The sequence below is a fragment of the Haliotis cracherodii genome, unplaced genomic scaffold (genome assembly GCF_022045235.1).
Source record: "Haliotis cracherodii isolate W230 unplaced genomic scaffold, xgHalCrac1.p SCAF_6, whole genome shotgun sequence".
Lineage (NCBI taxonomy): Eukaryota > Metazoa > Mollusca > Gastropoda > Lepetellida > Haliotidae > Haliotis > Haliotis cracherodii.
The window spans coordinates 38,878,550-38,899,263 of NW_027266319.1; the positions used below are offsets into that span (position 1 = coordinate 38,878,550).

General features: G+C 42.7%; 1 protein-coding gene across 1 annotated transcript; it reads left to right on the top strand.

Annotated features, from left to right (window-relative positions):
- The first annotated feature begins 9,986 nt into the window (after window positions 1-9,986).
- On the top strand, window positions 9,987-16,900 carry LOC139446024 (glutathione S-transferase 1-like). The gene is made up of 5 exons (XM_071227288.1): window positions 9,987-10,219; window positions 12,003-12,095; window positions 14,618-14,733; window positions 15,209-15,319; window positions 16,310-16,900. Exons 1-5 carry the CDS (start codon window positions 10,087-10,089, stop codon window positions 16,481-16,483), a joined length of 627 nt encoding a protein of 208 aa, XP_071083389.1. The 5' UTR covers window positions 9,987-10,086; the 3' UTR covers window positions 16,484-16,900.
- Window positions 16,901-20,714: the final 3,814 nt, after the last annotated feature.

Genomic DNA, 20,714 nt, shown 5'->3' on the forward strand with positions numbered 1-20,714 from the left:
ACAGAATGTCCTTGTAAATGCCAAAGGCCTGTATAAATTCTGCTAGTGTAAGAGTGCGATTTAGCCTAGCATCCTCCTTTAAATGATACACATTGCCATCGTACTCGGCCATTCTAGCGTCTAGCGTGTCTTGATTAGGTATCAATAGCAAGGCCAGGTTACAGTACTTGCCGTCTTTAATCTTCTTCTTGAGCGCCGGCGCGACTGTGTGGATGTGGGGCAACGAGTCTGACGGCACATCATGGCTGAGTTGATCCGGTAGGCTTGTAGCTGCGTACTCGGTGGTCACTGCGTTATGGCTGGTCATGTTGGCTATCATGTGTTTCAGCTCTGCAAGTTCGCGTTGTAGACTGGCAACACTAACAGGTGACACGGAATTGGTAACATCGTCCCTGAAGTCCGAAACAACGCTGTAAGGTAGCGTGGTCCCGCTAACGAGGGCATCTGGGTTCCTGTGCTGTATGCTGGCTTCGACCACCCCCGGCCGTGTGGCCGCCGGAGACAAAATGGCACTCGGGTCGTAGCTGTCCGACGAGGTCACCGTCGCTGCTGCTGGCCGTTGTTGTTGGTTTTCTTGGAACAGCTGCAACAAGCTTTTCCTAGGCCAATTATTTGGAACCCTCACGCCTCGCTCTGCCAGTTGTTTGCGTAGCTGGGCCACGGTCAGATACGGTTGACTGCTGATTGTCCCTGTAGTACGGCTGGCACTGGCAGCAATGGCGCGGGGTTCGAGGCTATCCGGATTTTCTTCAGGCTGTGCGGAGTCGAGAACATTAACCCGATTGCGCTGACTTCTGGCTCGTCTATGTCTCCGCTCCGCCATTATTAATCTTGGTTCGCTGCGTATCGCAAAACCTGAGATCGGATGGCTTGACTGGACTCGTGATTTAGCACCGAAGCAGATGAGATTAACGCAGTTGAGTGGCTTACGACAATGTAGAAAGTAGCCTCGTGCGGGGCTGCAGGGTTAATAAAGGTAAACACTGTGACGTCATGTCCGTCTTACTGGGCATGCGCAGACTGTTTAGAAGTGCATTGTGGGATGTAATTACTGTAACATGATCCAGACGGCATAAACAACACGTTCGGACGACAGAGTTCAGAAATCGTGTTGAATATAAACGTAATGAGGTGATTGACCTGTAATAGGTATATTAAATATGAACGCGTAAGTACTGTTGTTGTTGCACAAACTAAAATATCCAATTACCATTTATGTCTCTTACATTAACATATCTTGTACTTCTACCTCCCTAACTATATTTATGTCTCTTACATTAACATATCTTGTACTTCTACCTCCCAAACTATATTAATGTCTCTTACATTGAAATATCTTGTACTTCTACCTCCCAAACTATATTGATGTCTCTTACATTAACATATCTTGTACTTCTACCTCCCAAACTATATTAATGTCTCTTACATTAAAAAATCTTGTACTTCTACCTCCCAAACTATATTTATGTCCCTTAGATTTTAGAAGCCATATAAACTAGAAGATAGAACAAATTACCTGTTTCTGAGAGAAAATGTAACAATTCTGCTTTAGGCGGCGAATATCATTACTTGTTTACATATGATTACTTCAGTTAAATCGGAAATTATACTTTCATCTCAACTTTACCCAATTCCTTCTGTCCATAAAATGAAGTATATGTATAAACGTTCTTAGGAAACTTGCAAAATTCTGCCAAATCATTATGGAGACATTTAAGTAATAAATGAAATGCTCTTTCCCACCACTGGTTGTCGCAAAAACAAGGGGCGGTCGGGTAGCCTCATGGTTAAAGCGTTCACTCGTCACGCCGACGACCCGGGTTCGAGTCCCGACATGGGTACAATGTGTGAAGCCCATGTCTGGTGTCCCCCGCCATGATATTGCTGGACTATTGCTAAAAAGCGGCGTAAAAACATACTCACTCACCTCCCTCAAAAAAGAAACGGGATGTAAAAGGATATTAGACAGCTTTGATACATGGGTGAGAAGGCGTACAGTGCACGTGCTTTATGATCGGAAGGTAACCCCTTGTAGTCGAATTCGGGAAGAAATTCAAGACATTTAATGTTTCCCTGACTAAATTAATTATTGCTCTCCACGAGATGGGATTTCGAAACATTGCACGTGGCGATAACCGACTGTCGCAGTCAGGGCTTCCAGATCATTTACCTTGATGAAACCTGGGTGAATAAGACTCATTCCACTGACAGATGTCCTTGCGGCACAACATGGTCAGATTGTATTACGTACGCCAGTCAGTCATCGTGAGCTCATCCCTATTGAGCTTATCTGGGTTGGCTGTAAAGTGTTTGTGGCAAGACATAACACAAAATTCAAAGTCACACATGTTTACGGGTTGATCACGCCAGAGGCATGGCAAAAGGCTGAAGATCGTGTTCTTGAAATGGAACGTCAGAACCGCCAACGTGACGGTGCATACATCAGCCTTGCTGCACCAGTTATCAAACATTTGGGTGATAGAACATATCCAGATACGTCATCTGCTGTGTCAAATGCTGGTTAAAGAATCATCTGTAGACCAACAAGTACTTCTTAATTCAAAAAGCCCAACCTTCCAATACTCACCAAGCGCCATAGCTTTTATCTATTTCATCATGTTTCAAAGCAAATATAATGCAGTACATATCTTAAATTGCTACCCCGTCAAAGCATATCTCAATAAAGTACAATAGCAACAATATTTTGTGACGACCCCCAACTCGGGTTTGCATTTGAACCTGTGAGAATACACGGGTCGGTGTGTGGTTATCACCTCGGGTCAGGTGTAATATTCAAGTTTCTTTATTTACATGTTTAGGCCAACGGCCCATGGTACATATATTGGTCCACAGTATTAATTATTGACTCACGGTAGATAAAGGCATAATACAAATACATTATTTCGAATTGTAGTTTGGTTACAGTCAGACATTAACATATTACATTTATCCAGGGTAGGATGGACATAAAACCTTTCATGGAAATATTGTTGTCTTAAATTATCATAGGCTTTACAAATTAACAAAAAGAGGTATTCATTTTCCACATAACCAATACTACATAATTTACAAATCCTCAAGTTTCCAGGTACGTTGTTATATCTTCCCGTTTCAATATATAAGGAATGCGAACTGCAACGAAAACGAGCTATTGCCGATCTAAATTTACCAATAGTAACAGCAGATATATATGGTTCAACACAAAATGACATTCTAAATAATGAATAATGATACATTTTAGAGCTTCCGAAAATTGCTGAATGCCTATCCTGTTCATAAATACATTTTAGACGTGATACAAATCAGGGTCAGGTGTAAGGTATGACAACACACGAATAAATTTTAAGTTTATCATCATTTTACATGTACAAGTACCTTTTAAGGCTAAGAAGTGTCAGTTAGGATAGGCTGGATTAGGAATATTTGTGTTATTTTGATATATGCTATTTTCATAGCCCTCAGGTTCGTATTTATATGAGATGAAGCCAGAAAAAGCATATTTCTAGCGTTTCAAACAGTACTTTAGTTTGCAACAAAGATGGTATAACAGGGTTCCCTTCAACATTGTGCCTCGTATATTCCAGTCAAACGAAGAACCTTAATTGGTCTGCAAAGGCTTGTACCCCACCTTCGACCATCTAGTGTATAGCCATTTTCTTTTCATTATAGCTTGGGAGTCTCGATTCGAATGACACTTGATAATCGAGGATGGTTCACCCATGCAGGGTATCGAAAGCGGGTGCCATCACTCAAGTATTCATGTAGCCACTTGATATGATTAGGGTTGGGGTGAAGGGAATTCTAACCTCAGACCGAGACAGGTGATGAGAAGTTGTTCAATTTATCATGCCATGACTCCAGCTAGTCCATGTTCTACTAGCAGTCTTGAATATCTGTCAAAACAGATGTCATAGAGCATTAAAGGCAATAATAGTGATGCAACTTGAATGAATGGATTACTGCAAGCCATATATGACACCATGACACCAGGTATTCGCGGTATTCGCGGAGGGGGTAAGTGTCTACCGACAGCATCCACCACTTACACGTTTCATGTAAAGGATAATACCCGTCTCCAAGGTTTTGGTTGAAAATATAAAACCTTTAGCGAGGGCGATGCAAGAAATACCAGAACAAAAAAGAAAACATCGACATACCTTATATTAAAATTATACAGTGTATCTCGGACCAAAGTAATTCGCTTAAAACCTGCGAGAGGAAAAGACACGTGGAACATGGACCAGCTGGAGTCATGGCATGATAAATTGAACAACATCTCATCACCTGCCTCGGTAGCTCAGTAGTAAAACATCGGGTTACAAAACTTAACACGATTTATGAGGTTGCAGGTTCGATTCACGTCATGGAATTTTCATGTAAAGAAATTGCGTTCATATCAAGGGACAAGGTTATAAAACGTCAATTGTAAAACCTAGTTCTTACAATTGAAATGTTAAAACTCAAAGCAGGTTTAGAAGTGACCCATTTCAAAACCTAGGTTTTGAAGAGAACCGCTTCAAAACCTGGGTTTGGAATATGAGCTGGTTACTAGGCATATCCGAGAAGGTCAGGAACATCATGCAATAGAGGGTAATACGGTGTTATTCATAATGAAAAGTAATGGCCAATGTGTAAGGAGTGAAAACCCAATTTAGAATTAGCATTAGATGATATCGTGCATCATGTGAACGAGAGACACACTTTGTTTACATGCTTTACGGATCCGTCGACTGTAAATCTTGGTAAAATGAAAAGATCTCAATTTGCTCTTATCTTTATACTAATAATTTAATAGCATATTGTACCAAAAAACATTTTCTAAACAAGGACCCACTATTAATAAGTTTCCATAAATGAAGCTCAATGTGTTTGCAAGGATTATGTAAACCAGCGATCCGGTATTAACATTACTTAGTCTCTTCGCGCCCGGACATCCACCGGGGTCAGATGATGAACTATTGTATACATTATTATATGAGGGGAAAGGTAACCAGGAGAAGAGGATGTCGTTGTTTTCTCATGAATCGGGGTGGAAACATATATACAAAATGGCGTCGCCCAATGAAGACAATCTGATCGATAATCAAGGTCTATATTGTAATAAAACGGGTCTTACTTCGCTAGGTGTATCAAATCACGCGAACACCTTGATTAAAAACATGGTAAGATTTGGAAAGTACCTGTCGACGTCCAGTTGACACTACACATGCTTTGCAAATGCTGGAATCCACCGAAATCTGCACTGCAGTTTACGAACCGGATGTCAATTTCGTTACGCGATTTTGATTGGACTATGCATTGACTCGTTAGTCCAGCCAGTATATAACTCCATAATTCTAGCCATAATTTCTCGTGACACAAACAATGTACAAATTCAGGACGTTTCGGTGTGCGAGAGATATGGGGGATATGTATACACAATGCTTATGATCTGGAATATTTCGCCAGTAATGTTTTGTTGACACGGTTGTAACGAAGACAAAATCTACGAAGCAAGTATGCAATTTCTTCTTTGGGGATTTAAATTAATGGATTAGAATTCTTAAAATGAAAAATTGGATCATTAGTTTGGTGATCGGCTCGAAAACCTGTTTGACCTGGGTCGAAAGTTCCCGATCCCGTTAGTCGCCTCTAACGATAAAGCATAGTCGCCTTTTAGGGCAAGCATGGGTTGCTGAAGACCTATTCTACCCCGGATCTTCACCAGCCGAAAGCGTTGTTTTTGTCCATATGGGCAATTAACCTGGAATTGATGGATAAGAAGACCGGATTCCCAGACAGGCTATACCTCTATTGTTGCGAACGCCATTTGTGTCCCTTTTCTTGTGTATTATTGAACAGTTTGAGGTAGTTCTCAATCCGAATATGCGAGGCTATTTTGCTCATTTCATTTAGCATCATATCAGGCCCTACATACTTTGTTTGTTTTAGTCTGATGACTTTGTACTACATGTACCCCTCGTGATATTGCTACAACGAATTTATCTTACCGACATGTTTTAATGTGGCACTGTAAAAGAATTCAAAAGGATGCATAGTGGCACAGCGGTATTCCCGCTTGAGACGTCAGGTTTGCATCGCTAAAAGCAGCAGTGTCTTGAAGGCTCTCCTCCAACTTTGAACCACTTTTAGTATTTTATACCAGCCTACCCGTAGTGAAGGAGAAAACAAAACAAAAACTGAACTTTTTAACTCCTGCCTGCCGACAGGTATTTTTCTGTTAAAAAGTCCGTAAAGCGAATAAAAAAACTGTGTCATTTGCAAATTCCCCTAAATGTCTACCATACATTTTCTTAAATGACTTTACCAGTCGTGTGATGAAGCTGTAAGCACACTGTGTCTTTCCACAATTTAATAAAATGTATATATTCTAAAGAACCCATTAATTGAGAAATGTAAACGCCTTAAGCTGGAGCGGATGGTATATTGCTCGAATAACGGGGAAAATCACACGTGGAAAATCTATATCATCCCTCATTTCGTACATATTACCTCAGCCCTGTTATTTTGCTTCACACTGTGGGGACTGTTTCATTTATTTTCTGCCATAAGCATTATTTCGTTAACAAAGGTTATGCTTGCAACCTTGTCAAATACTGTTGGTGGTATATTTGAAATCGATACCAGTGATTCGATACGACAAAGGATGTTTCACATGATAATAAAGAACGCGTTTCCCTCTGTTAAAACCTGCATGAAAGATTTGTTTAACCGATAATGTTTTTGATTTTGTGTTATCTCGTGTTGTATTCTCCACTAAAGAATGCTTGATTCAGCTTCTGAATCCAATATATTGAAGAATAACTGATCGGGCTGTGCGAGAAAGCTCATTTCAACCAGCAAATCACCTGGCTGTTGTGAACATAATGTCAGATCGGAATTATCTTCTTGCTTCATAGAAATGAAAATAACACTGTCACCGTGTCTATCTATTTTGATGGCAATGGACCGTGAAGAATGACTGAAGTAGGCCATGTACACACACACACACACACACACACACACACACACACACACTAACACTAACACTAACACTAACACTAACACTAACACGCACACACACTAACACTAACACAAACACGTCCATGCACGTCACTATATAAGTGCAATAATCTTGAATCATTGGTGATTTGATAAAAGACAGATACCCGTGATCACAATATTTTTAAAATTCATTTCTCCGAGTAAATATCCGAAATTTAGATTTCAAAACATGTTGTAAATAACGCCGTGAGTGGTGATTAAGTAATGTGTAAATAATGGCGGCATGTACGATGTACATAATTTTCAGAGGTCGTTTTCAGTACTTTTGCGTGGCCTAAAATGCCAGTGGATGATATCACAGAACAGGGAATTTCCCACCTTTTTCAAAACTGTGAAGTGTATTTGTGTTGGTGATGTATTTTGGATTTATTCCTCAAAGTGAGGGTTGTAGAGGAGGGACCTGTGTCATCCCGGGGGTTAAACCCCTTTTCACCTCACCTCAAAGTCAAAGTCAGCACTCAAAGCATACTTCTATTGGTTTTTTTCAACATTATTTGATTCAAAACTATCAATCATGTTTTAGAACAATTCGCAAAACACACAATCGCTTATGAGTATCTTAGACACCTTATCTTTGAAAATGAATCAATATGCCTTTCCGGCACAAATTTCCATTTCAAACATGGAAGTGGTCATTTGGTTGCAAATTCATTTCTTACCCCAGAACCAATTTATAATTACACAAAATCACCCAGCCACAGATTATTTTTTACAACATGTTGCAGGAATGAGTGATGGTAGTCCTGCACCATGACTATGGAATATATTTATTTTATGAAAACACATCATCAATGTTAACAACGGTTCTTCCTTTCTATATGCACATTCTCACTTCATTCCTTCATTCTTTCATTCATTCGAGTCACAGCTATGCCAGCTATATGACGACGGTCTGCCGAAAATCGAGTCTGGATAAGACAGTTCAGTGATTGAGATCATGAGCATCGCTCCACGCAATAAGGATGTGCTGGCACGCTATCAACCAAGTCAGCGAGCCGGACCACCCGATTCAGTCGCCTCTAACAATAAGCCTGGCTTGCAGGGGATCAATATTCTTACCCGGAGTCCCCACTGACTGAAGTAAAGTAACCCCAAGCCTATTAAAAGGGGGAGAGTATAGGCTGCTAGAGCTGAGTATAGGCTGCTAGAGCTGATCATAGGCTGCTAGAGTTGAGTATAGGCTGCTAGAGCTGAGCATAGGCTGCTAGAGCTGAGCATAGGCTGCTAAAGCTGAGCATAGACTGCTAGAGCTGAACATGGGCTGCTAGAGCTGAACATAGGCTGCTAGAGTTGAGTATAGGCTGCTAGAGCTGAGTATCGGTTGTTAGAGCTGGATATAGGCTGCTAGAGCTGAGCATAGGGTGCTAGAGCTGAGCATAGACTGCTAGAGCTGAGCATAGACTGCTAGAGCTGAACATGGGCTGCTAGAGCTGAGGATAGGCTGCTAGAGTTGAGTATAGGCTGCTAGAGCTGAGTATCGGTTGTTAGAGCTGAGTATAGGCTGCTAGAGCTGAGCATAGGCTGTTAGAGCTGAGTATTGGCTGTGCTAGATCTGAACATGGGCTGCTAGAGCTGAGTATCGGCTGCTAGAGCTGAGTATAAGGTGCTAGAGCTGAGTATCGTCTGCTAGAGCTGAGTATAAGGTGCTAGAGCTGAGTATCGGCTGCTAGAGCTGAGTATCGGCTGCTAGAGTCGAGTATCGGCTGCTAGAGCTGAGTATCGGCTGCTAGAGCTGAGTATAGCCTGTTGGAGCTGAGTGTAGGCTGCTAGTTGAGTATAGGCTGACAGAGCTGAGAAGCGGGATGAGAATGAAATAGCGATGATCGTATCAAAACCTGCATTGTGCCCAATAAGTGGCTGCCAAACCTCTTTTGGTACACGGAATTCGGGGTTCTTTCAAGAGGGTATGCAGGACTCAGAGTACAGTCGTATTTGGTACACAGATTCAACATTTTAATCATATATTTTAATATATATATATATTATTCAATTTCAGATCGCACCCTTTTATGAGCCACAAAAATATAACATTTGTTTGTTTGTTTGTTGTTTAACGCCGCACTCAGCAATATTCCAGCTATATGACGGCGGTCTGTAAATAATCGAGTCTGGACCAGACAATCCAGTGATTTATATCATGAGCATCGATCCACGCAATTGGGATCGATGACGTGCATCAACCAAGTCAGCGAGCCTGACCACCCGATCCCGTTAGTCGCCTTTTACGACAAGCATAGTCACCATTTTCGGCAAGCATGGGTTGCTGAAGACCTATTCTACTCCTACTGACTAATAACTAGTTCCTGTGCGTTCAGCATGCGTTAACCCCTGTGCTTTCATGAGTGACGCTGAAAAGATGACATTCAATGATGAAAGGAAAAATGCATCTTCATCCCTGAATCTATCTGAAAAATATATCCGTCCCTGAAGCGTGAAAGCGTGGTTGTTAATGCTAACAGATTGTGATGGAGAAGCAATAGCGAGGAAAAAAAATAGATAACAATAAAAAAATTCTTTATTTGAAATGTTATGAAAATCTGCAACCCCGCTCCAAGAAAAACTTTATCCGCCCTTTTTATTAGGTTTGGAGAAATGGCACCCTCCTGTGAGAGAGGCTATCAATTTGGTTCCATATTAGTTCGGTACGGATATTACGCGGTACCGTTTTAGCTACAAGAGCTGTACGCGTCAACTCTTTGTCATTCCAATGACACAGCATTATAAGCTCAGATTCCCCTTAACAGTCCGGAATGTTCCTATGTCCTTGTCCGGCCATGTCACGTGGGTGTCTACTATCGCTAGTATCCGGTCTACTACGAAATGCACACCCATCTAGGGTTAAACTCGTTTGGTATACGTACTGCTGTATGTAATACACACAGTCCACGACACGCTACTTCCTGGTCGTTTGTCGAGTCATTATACCGGCTTTGTCGTTTACATCCGTGTCACGTGACGTGTAGTATAAAACGCAGCAACTGTCCATCGCCGTCAGTCTCGCTAACGCTCAGGTGTGCTGCTTGTTGATTAAAGGTGTTAAACATGTCGACCTACAAGTTCACGTATTTCAATCTTCGTGCTCGGGGCGAGATCCCGCGCCTGGTTCTCAATGCTGCCGGTGTCACTTTCGAAGACAGGAGGGTCGAGTTCAGCGAGTGGGGCGCGCTTAAACCAAGTAAGTATAATACTGATATTCATTAGAGAGAGAGAGAGAGAGAGAGAGAGAGAGAGACTGTCCTCATACCGAAATCGGGGCACGGGTGGCCCATTCGTCTAAGGGTCCGCGATTCGCTGTGCAGAGATGCGTCCCTTGGGCACGCCAGAAACCTATGATTGTGGGTTCACCCCGATTATGTTTCTAGGTTTGTCAGCACCATACCCGTGCTCGTGGGTTTCACCGAAGTGGTAAACGTCTTAGACCTGCATCACCTCGGGCTTTCCTCCCACATTAAGCTGACACGCCGCGATATAACTGGAATATTGTTAAAAGCGGCGCTAAACCCAACTCACTCACTCACTCATACCGAAATCATATATTAATAGGTGATTAGCTATTCTATTGTAAAACAAAACAAACGCCTTTTCCAAACGGCTTTATTCGTGCTTGTTATAAGTATGGATTTATGATAAAAGTATTTCCATTTTTGTACGCGCTTGTGGTTGTGGCATATTTTGTAACATTTTAGTTCAAGGGCTCCGTGGTATTCCGGAGCAGAATAGGTCACCAGCATCACTGAAGGCCTGCTGTTGTGCAAAGTACTACATATTGTTAAATACCTTTCAGCTGACTGAAATGTACCCCAACATAAATCAGAATACACAAGTTTACTTCAGCTTGACATGTTCTTGACATGAATCATCCACAATAGGCAGAACGGGTTTGGAAAATCTACACCACATAAATTATAGATTAGCCTGACATGACTGCCCCGATACATGTGTACTCAAATATATTTCCCAAAAGGAAATTAAAAATTGAAAGAACCTATAGAGTGTGGTCGTTTGTTTGTTTCTTTCTTTGTTAAACGCCGTACTCAGCAGGTTTAGCAGTAAGCGATGGGGCGTCATGCTTCGTTGATTGAGTGAGACTTCGAGTGTCTGCCTTGGGGAAAATTAACCCTTTGCTTGCCAAGCGACCATGAGATGGGTGAAGTGAGGTAAATGGGGTTTAACGTCACGTTCAAGGTCATTGCACTTTTATACTGACGTGCATGCACGTCTGTGCGTGGCTGCTTGTACTTCTCTGGAGTTACGATTTTATAGTGTTATCCCGATGCGATGCCATGTCTCGTTACCCCACCCAGATACGGACAGCCTCCGTGGTCTAGTGGCAGAGCGTCCGCCCGCAGAGCGGAAGGTCCGGGGTTCGATCCCGACCAAAAGACGTTAAAAGATGGTACTTGTTGTTACCCTGTCTGGCGCTCGGCATTAAGGGGCTAAAACAAGGACTGTTCGGCTCGGAGTCAGTATACTGTGTTTGAGTGGGGTATTCATGTTAAAGTGCGGCATGGTCTCTCGGTGAGCTAAGCACTATGAATCGGCATCAGTCCGGACTAGTACAATCAGCCACACAAACACATGCACGTCGCTATATAAGTGCAATAATCTTGGACGCGATTTCACCTCACCCACCCAGATACAGTATACAGACTCCGAGCCTCCCGCTTCTTGATGCCAACAAGCATACCATGTAAACGTCTTAAGAAGTCGGTAAGACACGGCCATGGGATTGGCGTTCCGCTGTCTGGACAGATGTCTCCATTACACAATGGAGGCTGTTACCCTGACATCAATATGGTAATGGCTGATCCGATGTTTGAGGGTTGGTCAGCATACCAGTCACTGGGCGAGACACGGTTGGGTACACTCATTATTTAAATATTGCTGACTCATTTTCATACGTTGAATAATATGCCTACCCTCAAACTGGAAATATGATATTTAAATCTTTTTTACAGGTACCCCATTTGGACAGCTCCCTTACATAGAGATCAACGGAAAGCCGTTCCCCGAGAGTATGGCCATCTCGCGGTATCTGGCGGCCGAACACGGTGGGTGATTGCCTGGAGTCTATGTAATCTTATCAGCGTACGCGTATATATGTGCATATTAAGTGTGAATGAAAGAATACAAAAGATAACACGATGTTTCAGTGTCAAAACACGGGCGCAGCTTTATTACATAACAATACAGGCGGAAGTCGCGACAAGCAGTGTTACACAGTACGCAGCAATGCAGTTACATTGCTTGCGTCCGAGGTTAAGCTGGGTACACATCGTGACGCAATGGAGTAACTACCAAACCATGACCAAATGGGTCGGAATATACACATCATGACCAAATGGGCCGGAACATACACATCATGACCAAATGGGCCGGAATATACACATCATGACCAAATGGGCCGGAATATACACATGACCAAATGGGCCGGAATATACACATGACCAAATGGGCCGGAATATACACATGACCAAATGGGCCGGAATATACACATCATGATCAAATGGGCCGGAATATACACATCATGACCAAATGGGCCGGAATATACACATGACCAAATGGGCCGGAATATACACATCATGACCAAATGGGCCGGAACATACACATGACCAAAAGGCCGGAACATACACATGACCAAATGGGCCGGAATATACACATCATGATCAAATGGGCAGGAATATACACATCATGACCAAATGGGCCGGAATATACACATCATGACCAAATGGGCCGGAATATACACATGACCAAACGGGCCGGAATATACACATCATGACCAAATGGGCCGGAATATACACATCATGACCAAATGGGCCGGAATATACACATGACCAAATGGGCCGGAATATACACATCATGACCAAATGGGCCGGAATATACACATCATGACCAAATGGGCCGGAATATACACATCATGACCAAATGGGCCGGAACATACACATGACCAAATGGGCCGGAATATACACATGACCAAATGGGCCGGAATATACACATCATGACCAAATGGGCCGGAATATACACATCATGACCAAATGGGCCGGAATATACACATGACCAAATGGGCCGGAACATACACATGACCAAATGGGCCGGAATATACACATCATGACCAAATGGGCCGGAATATACACATCGTGACAAAATGGGCCGGAACATACACATGACCAAATGGGCCGGAATATACACATCGTGACCAAATGGGCCGGAATATACACATGACCAAATGGGCCGGAACATACACATGACCAAATGGGCCGGAATATACACATCATGACCAAATGGGCCGGAATATACACATCGTGACAAAATGGGCCGGAACATACACATGACCAAATGGGCCGGAATATACACATCGTGACCAAATGGGCCGGAATATACACATGACCAAATGGGCCCGAATATACACATGACCAAACGGGCCGGAATAGAGATGACAGTTCAGTTCATCCTCCGTGGCTAAACACAACGTGAGGCATGAGCTGCAGGCCATCCTGTGTCGTTACATACACTGTCATCCTCTGTGGTTTGGGTACACTACATGAGCTGCAGTCCATCCTGTGTCATTACATACACTGTCATCCTCTGTGGTTTGGGTACACTACATGAGGTGCAGTTAGCATGTTGAGGCTGAACTTACTTACAGTTAATGAGTGTTAATGAGAAAATTGAGTTGCCTGCCACGACCTCCGCCGCCTATTGCTGCACCAAGTTATAGAGTATACTGGTGAGAGGCACTGAAACACCAAGAAAATTAGAGCAAAAAACACTCCTTTATGCATTCATTGAATCATTGATTTATATTGCTAATGAACAGATATGCATACTCATTATGCGAGAAGTATGATGCAAGAAGTATTGATTTACCAAACTTGATCCTGATGACAAACATGTTTACATTACAATATTAACATGTAAACCCATGGACAAAGAAAGCAAAATTGGGCTGGGAGGGAAGGGATAAATAATATGATGCCTGTTAAATTCGCGTTTGGCTGCCTGCTGGTGTACGCAGAAAGAGGCTTGATGCAGTCACCACGTGCGTCACGTGATCGGTTTACGATTACCAACACACTGGTGTAAGGGAGGCAAATCCACTGAATTGTGGTAGGGTGCCTAACCTCCCACTTAAACAAATTTGTTTCATACTGGCTTTCACAAATTAGATTAATGATCATGCAAATACTTAATGCGTATTACTTCTGATTCACATTACAAGTACGCGTATTTCTTCTGATTCACATTACAAGTAGGCGTATTACTTCTGATTCACATTAAAATTACAAGTATTTCTTCTGATTCACATTACAAATTACGCGTATTACTTCTGATTCACATTACAATTACGCGTATTTCTTCTGATTCACATTACAAATTACGCGTATTACTTCTGATTCGCATTACAAATTACGCGTATCACTTCTGATTCACATTACAAGTACGCGTATGTCTTCTGATTCACATTACAAATTACGCATATGACTTCATATTAATAATGCATCTTTCTTGACACACTATTAAATGATCGTGAGGAATATTTACAACCGAACTGACAAACTGTGCTTGAATCAAGGCTTGGCTGGGAAGACCCCCCTGGAGCGACTGAGGGCGGATTTCCTCACAGAGCAGACCAGATCCATGAAGGAGGGTATCTACAAATACTTCTTTGAGAGCGACGCCACCAGCAAGGTAAGTGTTGGGGTCGCCAGATGTCTGGCAGCAAAACTCGTATATGCTGAGCAAAAGCGTTAGGGATCATGAATATTTTTGGGGTATTTCTTATGAAATTGTGTGTTCAGTTTGCACTGCAAAAGAAATGTGACAAAGACAAATGTGACTTATGACAAAACTAAAAGCGCATGTAAAGCTAAACATTAAAGTTTAGATTTTAGAAGTGTTCATGAAGTCTTAATCAATATTTGAGCCATGAACAAGTCTTGGACCCAATATGATTTTCTTTGCTTACAAGTAGAAAACGTTACGTCTCTAGACATATGTGAGACAGAATTGACAGAAATAATACTCATTAGTTAATGCCAACCCAGTTAATCATTTTCAATGTCAAAAATACGCCATAATGACCCTATACTGTTTGCAGCGTGATCAACTTGTAATGTATTTTATAGACCTGAACCGAAGACCTATGTACCTGTTCATATTTCAGGCTGAGGGACAAAAGAAGTTCGAGGAGGAAATCCGCCCCAAGTACTTGACATCCTGGGAACAGGCTGCCAAGGATAACACATCCGGGGGAGGGTATCTCGTGGGAAAACAGGTAAATACAGTCAGCCCATCGTCCATCCTTACATATTTGGGAGTGGGGGAGTGTGTTACGCCTCTTTGAATAGTATTTCCATCTTCGCGAGGCAAGGGGAATAACTGAGTAAGTCCAGTTTCCACCCTTGCCGAACAAGGCTTGAATTGTGGAGTTAGTATTTGGCTGGACTAAAGAGCCTGTGCATAGTCGCGTAACGAAATCGACATTCAGTTCGTAAACTGCATGCCGTGCAGATTTTGGTCGATTGCAGGATTTGCAAAACAAGTGTGCCGTCAACCTTGCATCAACAGATATTTTCCAAATCTTTTCATGTTTTTAATCAAAGTGCTCAAGTGATTTGATGTACTTCGCGGAGTAAGACCCGTTTTATTACAGTATAGATCTTGATTATCGATCAGATCGTCTTGACTGAACGCCGCCACTTTGTTTTAAGCGAATGCAAATGATGTGAGATGTGGAATCTGATCGGTCAATAGGAGGGACTTAGAAGGGACATAAGTAATAACAACCACTGGTGGCTCTACGATGGAGCCCAGAAATTCCAGCCTAGATCGGCAAGGGTGGAAACTTGACTGTTACATCCCCCCCCCCCCCCCCCCCTCCGGGAAAAAAACAACAACAAAAGAACAAAAAAAACGCCACCACCATCTCCATCCCCCACAACCCCACCCAACCATACCTAAACCATCACACACCCCACCCATGCAATATACAGTGATAAATGTTGTTTTTTTCATGCATGAGTTACAACAAATCACGGCCATGTCAGTGACGTCTGTTAAACCCGAATGGGAACAAAAAGAAACACTTGGCTTATATTATGTTCACCGACCTGATTTCGAACTATCCAATCTTCATCTCGTCTTCAGCAACCACTTTAATAAACCTCATCTCTAGGCTACAGGCTTTGCTGGTGAATATTATCATTGTTCACACCGGTTGAACGTATGGACATCATTCCTGACCTGTATGCATGTTCCTCCCCAGTTGACCATTGCTGATCTGGCCGTGATGGACGCTCTGGACGCCGTGCTGCAAGACGAGGCCTTCAAGGCCACGTTCGCAAAGACCTACACCAACCTGTCGAAGAACTACGATACGGTGACTAGTGTGGCGAACGTCAAGAAATACAGGGAAACAAGGCCACAAACCTCTATCTAAACTTTGACTTATATATCACAATGAGCAGAGGTGTATGGGTGTGTGTGCCACAGTAGTTGCTTGACGTTTGGCAACGTAGTTATACCCATCAACAATCAGCGTTGCTGGGTCGGTCGGTGAGATAAACATGTTATTCGACTGGACAAGCCAGGCATTCCTTGTTATTTCAGTCCAAGTAGTAACATTACATTCGGCATTGCGACATGACAATCGTAATCACTACTCTTACAGTTTGATTACAATTAGTCCGGTAGCAGGTTGTTTGATTGTTAGATTTCTCGTGGCGACATCCATTGTTTGAATCCTTTTTATCGACGATTTACATCATTTGTTATTTAACACACTCATTTTTGTTTTATACGTACTTATGATGCATAAACTCACTGTTTTCATAGGTCAATACATTTTACCACTTAAGCTGGTGTTTGCATTTGTTTTGTTCAGGATTTATTTCAATTTCAGATATTACTACGGGAAATCGTTATATTAATATCAAATCGCTCGCATTTTGGAATCGTTCAATAGCGGTGGGGTAGCCAGTGGTTAAAACATTTGCTCGTCAGGCGGAAGGACCAGGATATATTCCCCACATGAGTACAAAGTGTGAAGTCTGTTTGTGGTATATGTACCACACCGTCAAATTGCTGGAATATTGCGAAAGGCGGGATATAAACATGTTCACTTCATCAAATCGTTCAGCGGGAGTACGGTACCCTACGGCTGATGGAAGAGCAACGGAAACTTGACATGAAAACGTTGTAACAAACCTTTCCGGTGAGTGTGGGTGTGATTGTTTTCAAATACTGAAGTGGGTGAGTGAGTAATTTTGGTTTAACGCCGCTTTTAACAGTATTCCAGTTATATCACGGCGTGTCAGCTTAATGTGGGAGGAAAGCCCGAAGTCATGCAAGTCTTAGACGTTTACCGCTTCGGCGAAACCCACGAGCACGGGTATGGTGCTTACAAACCTAGAAACATAATCGGGGCGAACCGGGATTGGAACCCACAATCATGGGTTTCTGGCGTGTCCAAGGGACGGAACTCTACACAGCGAATTGCGGCGCCTTAGACGACTGGGCTCCGTGCCCCCTCAAATACTGAAAGAACATACGTAAATACTGAGTGAGTGAGTGGATATTGTTGTAACCCCGCATCAGTAGTTCAAGTTGCAGCTATTCGCGCCGAACGTAAATACACAGGAGAATCACAAACTATACACGAAGCTGTGTTTAAGAATACGCCTTTTATAGTGAGTGAATGTTGTTTAGCGCCACAACCAGCATTATTTCAGCTATGTAACGGTTCATGGGTTTTACATGATCGGGTAGGAATAGGTCTTCAGCAACCCATGCTTGCCGTAAAAGACGATTATGCTTGTCGTAAGAGGCGACTAACGGGATAAGGTGGTCTGGTTGATGCATGTCACCGTATCCCAATTGCGTGGATCGATGCTCATGATGTCAATCACTGGATTGTCTGGTCCAGACTCGATTGTTTACAGACCTCCGTCAATTACCTGGGATATGGCTGACTGCGGCGTTAAACAACAAACATGTGAATGTAAAAGTGAGCGGAGATCCACTGCATTGGGGCACCATGACACGCAAGTCACAGTCTGAAAAGTCGCCTAATAGGAGTAAGTAAGTGAGTTGGGTTTAACGCCACTTTTAACATTTTCCCAGTTATTTCACGGTGTGTCAGCTTAATGTGGGAGGAAAGACCGAAGTCATGCAGGCTTGTCTTAGACCTTTACCACTTCGGGGAAACCCATGAGCACGGGTATGGTGCTGACAAACCTAGAAACATAATCGGGGCGAACCGGGATTCGAACCCTCGATCATAGGTTGCTGGCGTGCCTAAGGGAGGCAACTCTGCACAGCGAATCGCGGTGCCTTAGACGACAGGGCCACCCGTGCCCCCCCGTCTGATAGGTACATCAATGAAGTTCTAATAAAATTGTTCAAATACATACCCTTTCTAAGGCATGTAAACGCTAGAAAAATACAAATTAAGAAAAGTTTCCACGCCCAAGGAAATATTTTAAATCCTTGTAAATTTAGAAAATAGTTAGAAATGTTTGAACCTATGACAATCAAAAGAAATGCAAGTATTTACATGGGATATCAACTTCGGAAGTCACTTTTGGAATTTCTGCAAATCCAGTCATTATATGCATGACAATGGTGCTCATGTAGCTTCAAATGAAATATACTCCCAGAGTTCGTTCATATCGGGAATTATACGGAAATCCGGTCATTCCATGCAGTGCCTACTGTATTTGTGTTTGTTTCAGAGGTGAAAAATCAAACTTTTGGTCCTGTGTCAGATCCTCAAAAGATGCCATCTCTAATACCATATTTCCTCGATTAGACACACGGGCATAAATGTCTCGCAGACACTCTTTACCCACGGCCTGTAGTCGCAAAGATAACAAACGGAACAATTACGTGTATAAAAACTACCCGGCGTTTATTTAAAGTCCGGCCTTTAATGGAGGAAATACGTTATAACGACACAAATCGGTTCAAAACTGCACAGACAGTGATGCATCGCGTCTGCTTGCACGAGGACGTCGGCCCATTTACGACCCTAACAGACGACGTGTTGTTCAGTTCCCCCTCATCCGAAGGGATCCGCTAAACAACCTGGGTCTACAAATTGGAAGAACAGGGCATCAAAATAGACAGTTAGTAGAACTCTACACGAATTGACTACTGAAATCAGTTTCACGGAAAATCCCTCTAATGTTCCATTTCTGAAGCACAGGCCGTGAGAAAGGGTCCCAAGTTTTCGCCGCGTCTGAAAATGTGGTATCTTATGCTGAGAGTTACTCCCCTTGTCTTTGTGGAGGGTAACCGTAATGTCAAAATTCTTCAGGAAGGCCTCTTCGACTCTGCCATAGGACAAAGTTACAGTCTATTTGCGGTACAGCCGTCCCATACGCGCGTGTTCACCGTACGCAGGTTTACAGACAACAACGTTGATTTTCCGACCGCTTCTTAATCTCATTAAAAATGTCTGGCAGCTCATGGAGGACAATGGTTGAGAAGTTGCAGTCTAGAACGCATGCGCCGCGATTGATTGACACGATTAGTTTAATGGACCCCATTCTTCAATAGACAGTTTAACAGGCAGTATGATGAGGCGCATGAAACAGTGTATCAACACTTCATTGAAGATTAACATTGTGCTTGCTTTTGTTTGTTGTTTAAGCGGCACTCAGCCATGTTATAGCTATATGACGGCGGCGAGTAAATAATCAAGTCTGGACCAGACAATCCAGTGATGGATATCATGAGCATCGATCCACGCAGTTGGGTTACCAGTGAGCATGACCAACCGATCCCGTTGGGCATAGCCACCTTTTGGGGCAAGCATGGGTTGCTGAAGACCTGTTCATGGGTCATTGTGTTTGTTAAAGAATGGACCCGTACACAGCTTTGCAGAGTTGCGTCCCGGGCGCACCAGAAACCTAGGGTCGTGAGTTTGGATTCCGTTAGCCCTGAATATGTTTCTTGGTTTGTCAGCACAATACCCGTACTGGTGGGTTTCTCCAAAGTGGTAAATGTCCAAGACCTTCATTACTTCGGGCTGTCCTCCCACTACAAGCTGGCAGGACGCGATATAGCTTGAATGATGTTCAAAATGACGTTAAACCAAACTGACTCACTCGTACTCTAATTGCCGTCTTATAAGAAATTCTCTTTTATGAAAAGGTTCGCTGATACCATCTTTTAAAGCGTTCATAAAAACACTTGGGGCTTGAAGGGAATCTGCGGATTCATAATCCATCAATACCAACAAAATCCATCAATTCCAGTTTGCTGTAGATGTACTCAGCAGTCATCAACTCTCATTTGCTCAACCTGTGTGGAGGGATGGCCAAAATAATCTTGTTTCTTAGTATCACAGCCCCTTTGAACCTAGCTTTGAACATGTCCCCAGCAATCTATTACTGGTCCTGAGTTCCTGACAAATATTGATGTGTTGTCAGACAGTGACTTAACTGATTGTGACACCACATCCTGATCAATGCACATGATCATGTCTTCACCATTGGTTTGCCTGATCCAGATTGATCATTACTGCAGGCAGTCTGATATTGTGATGACTGCAGCGTAAAACAACATTCACTCACTTTGAAAACAACAAATAGCTTTTGTGTGCAAAATGTCATAAAAAAGAATAAAATATTTTTCTAATTCACTGGGATCCCAAGTTTTAGCTGATA

Coding starts and splice junctions, on each gene's coding strand:
- LOC139446024 (XM_071227288.1), top strand. CDS start 10,087: ATGTCGACCTACAAGTTCACGTATTTCAATCTTCGTGCTCGGGGCGAG. Junction 12,096..14,617: donor GTATCTGGCGGCCGAACACG/GTGGGTGATTGC, acceptor GCTTGAATCAAG/GCTTGGCTGGGAAGACCCCC. Junction 14,734..15,208: donor AGAGCGACGCCACCAGCAAG/GTAAGTGTTGGG, acceptor TTCATATTTCAG/GCTGAGGGACAAAAGAAGTT.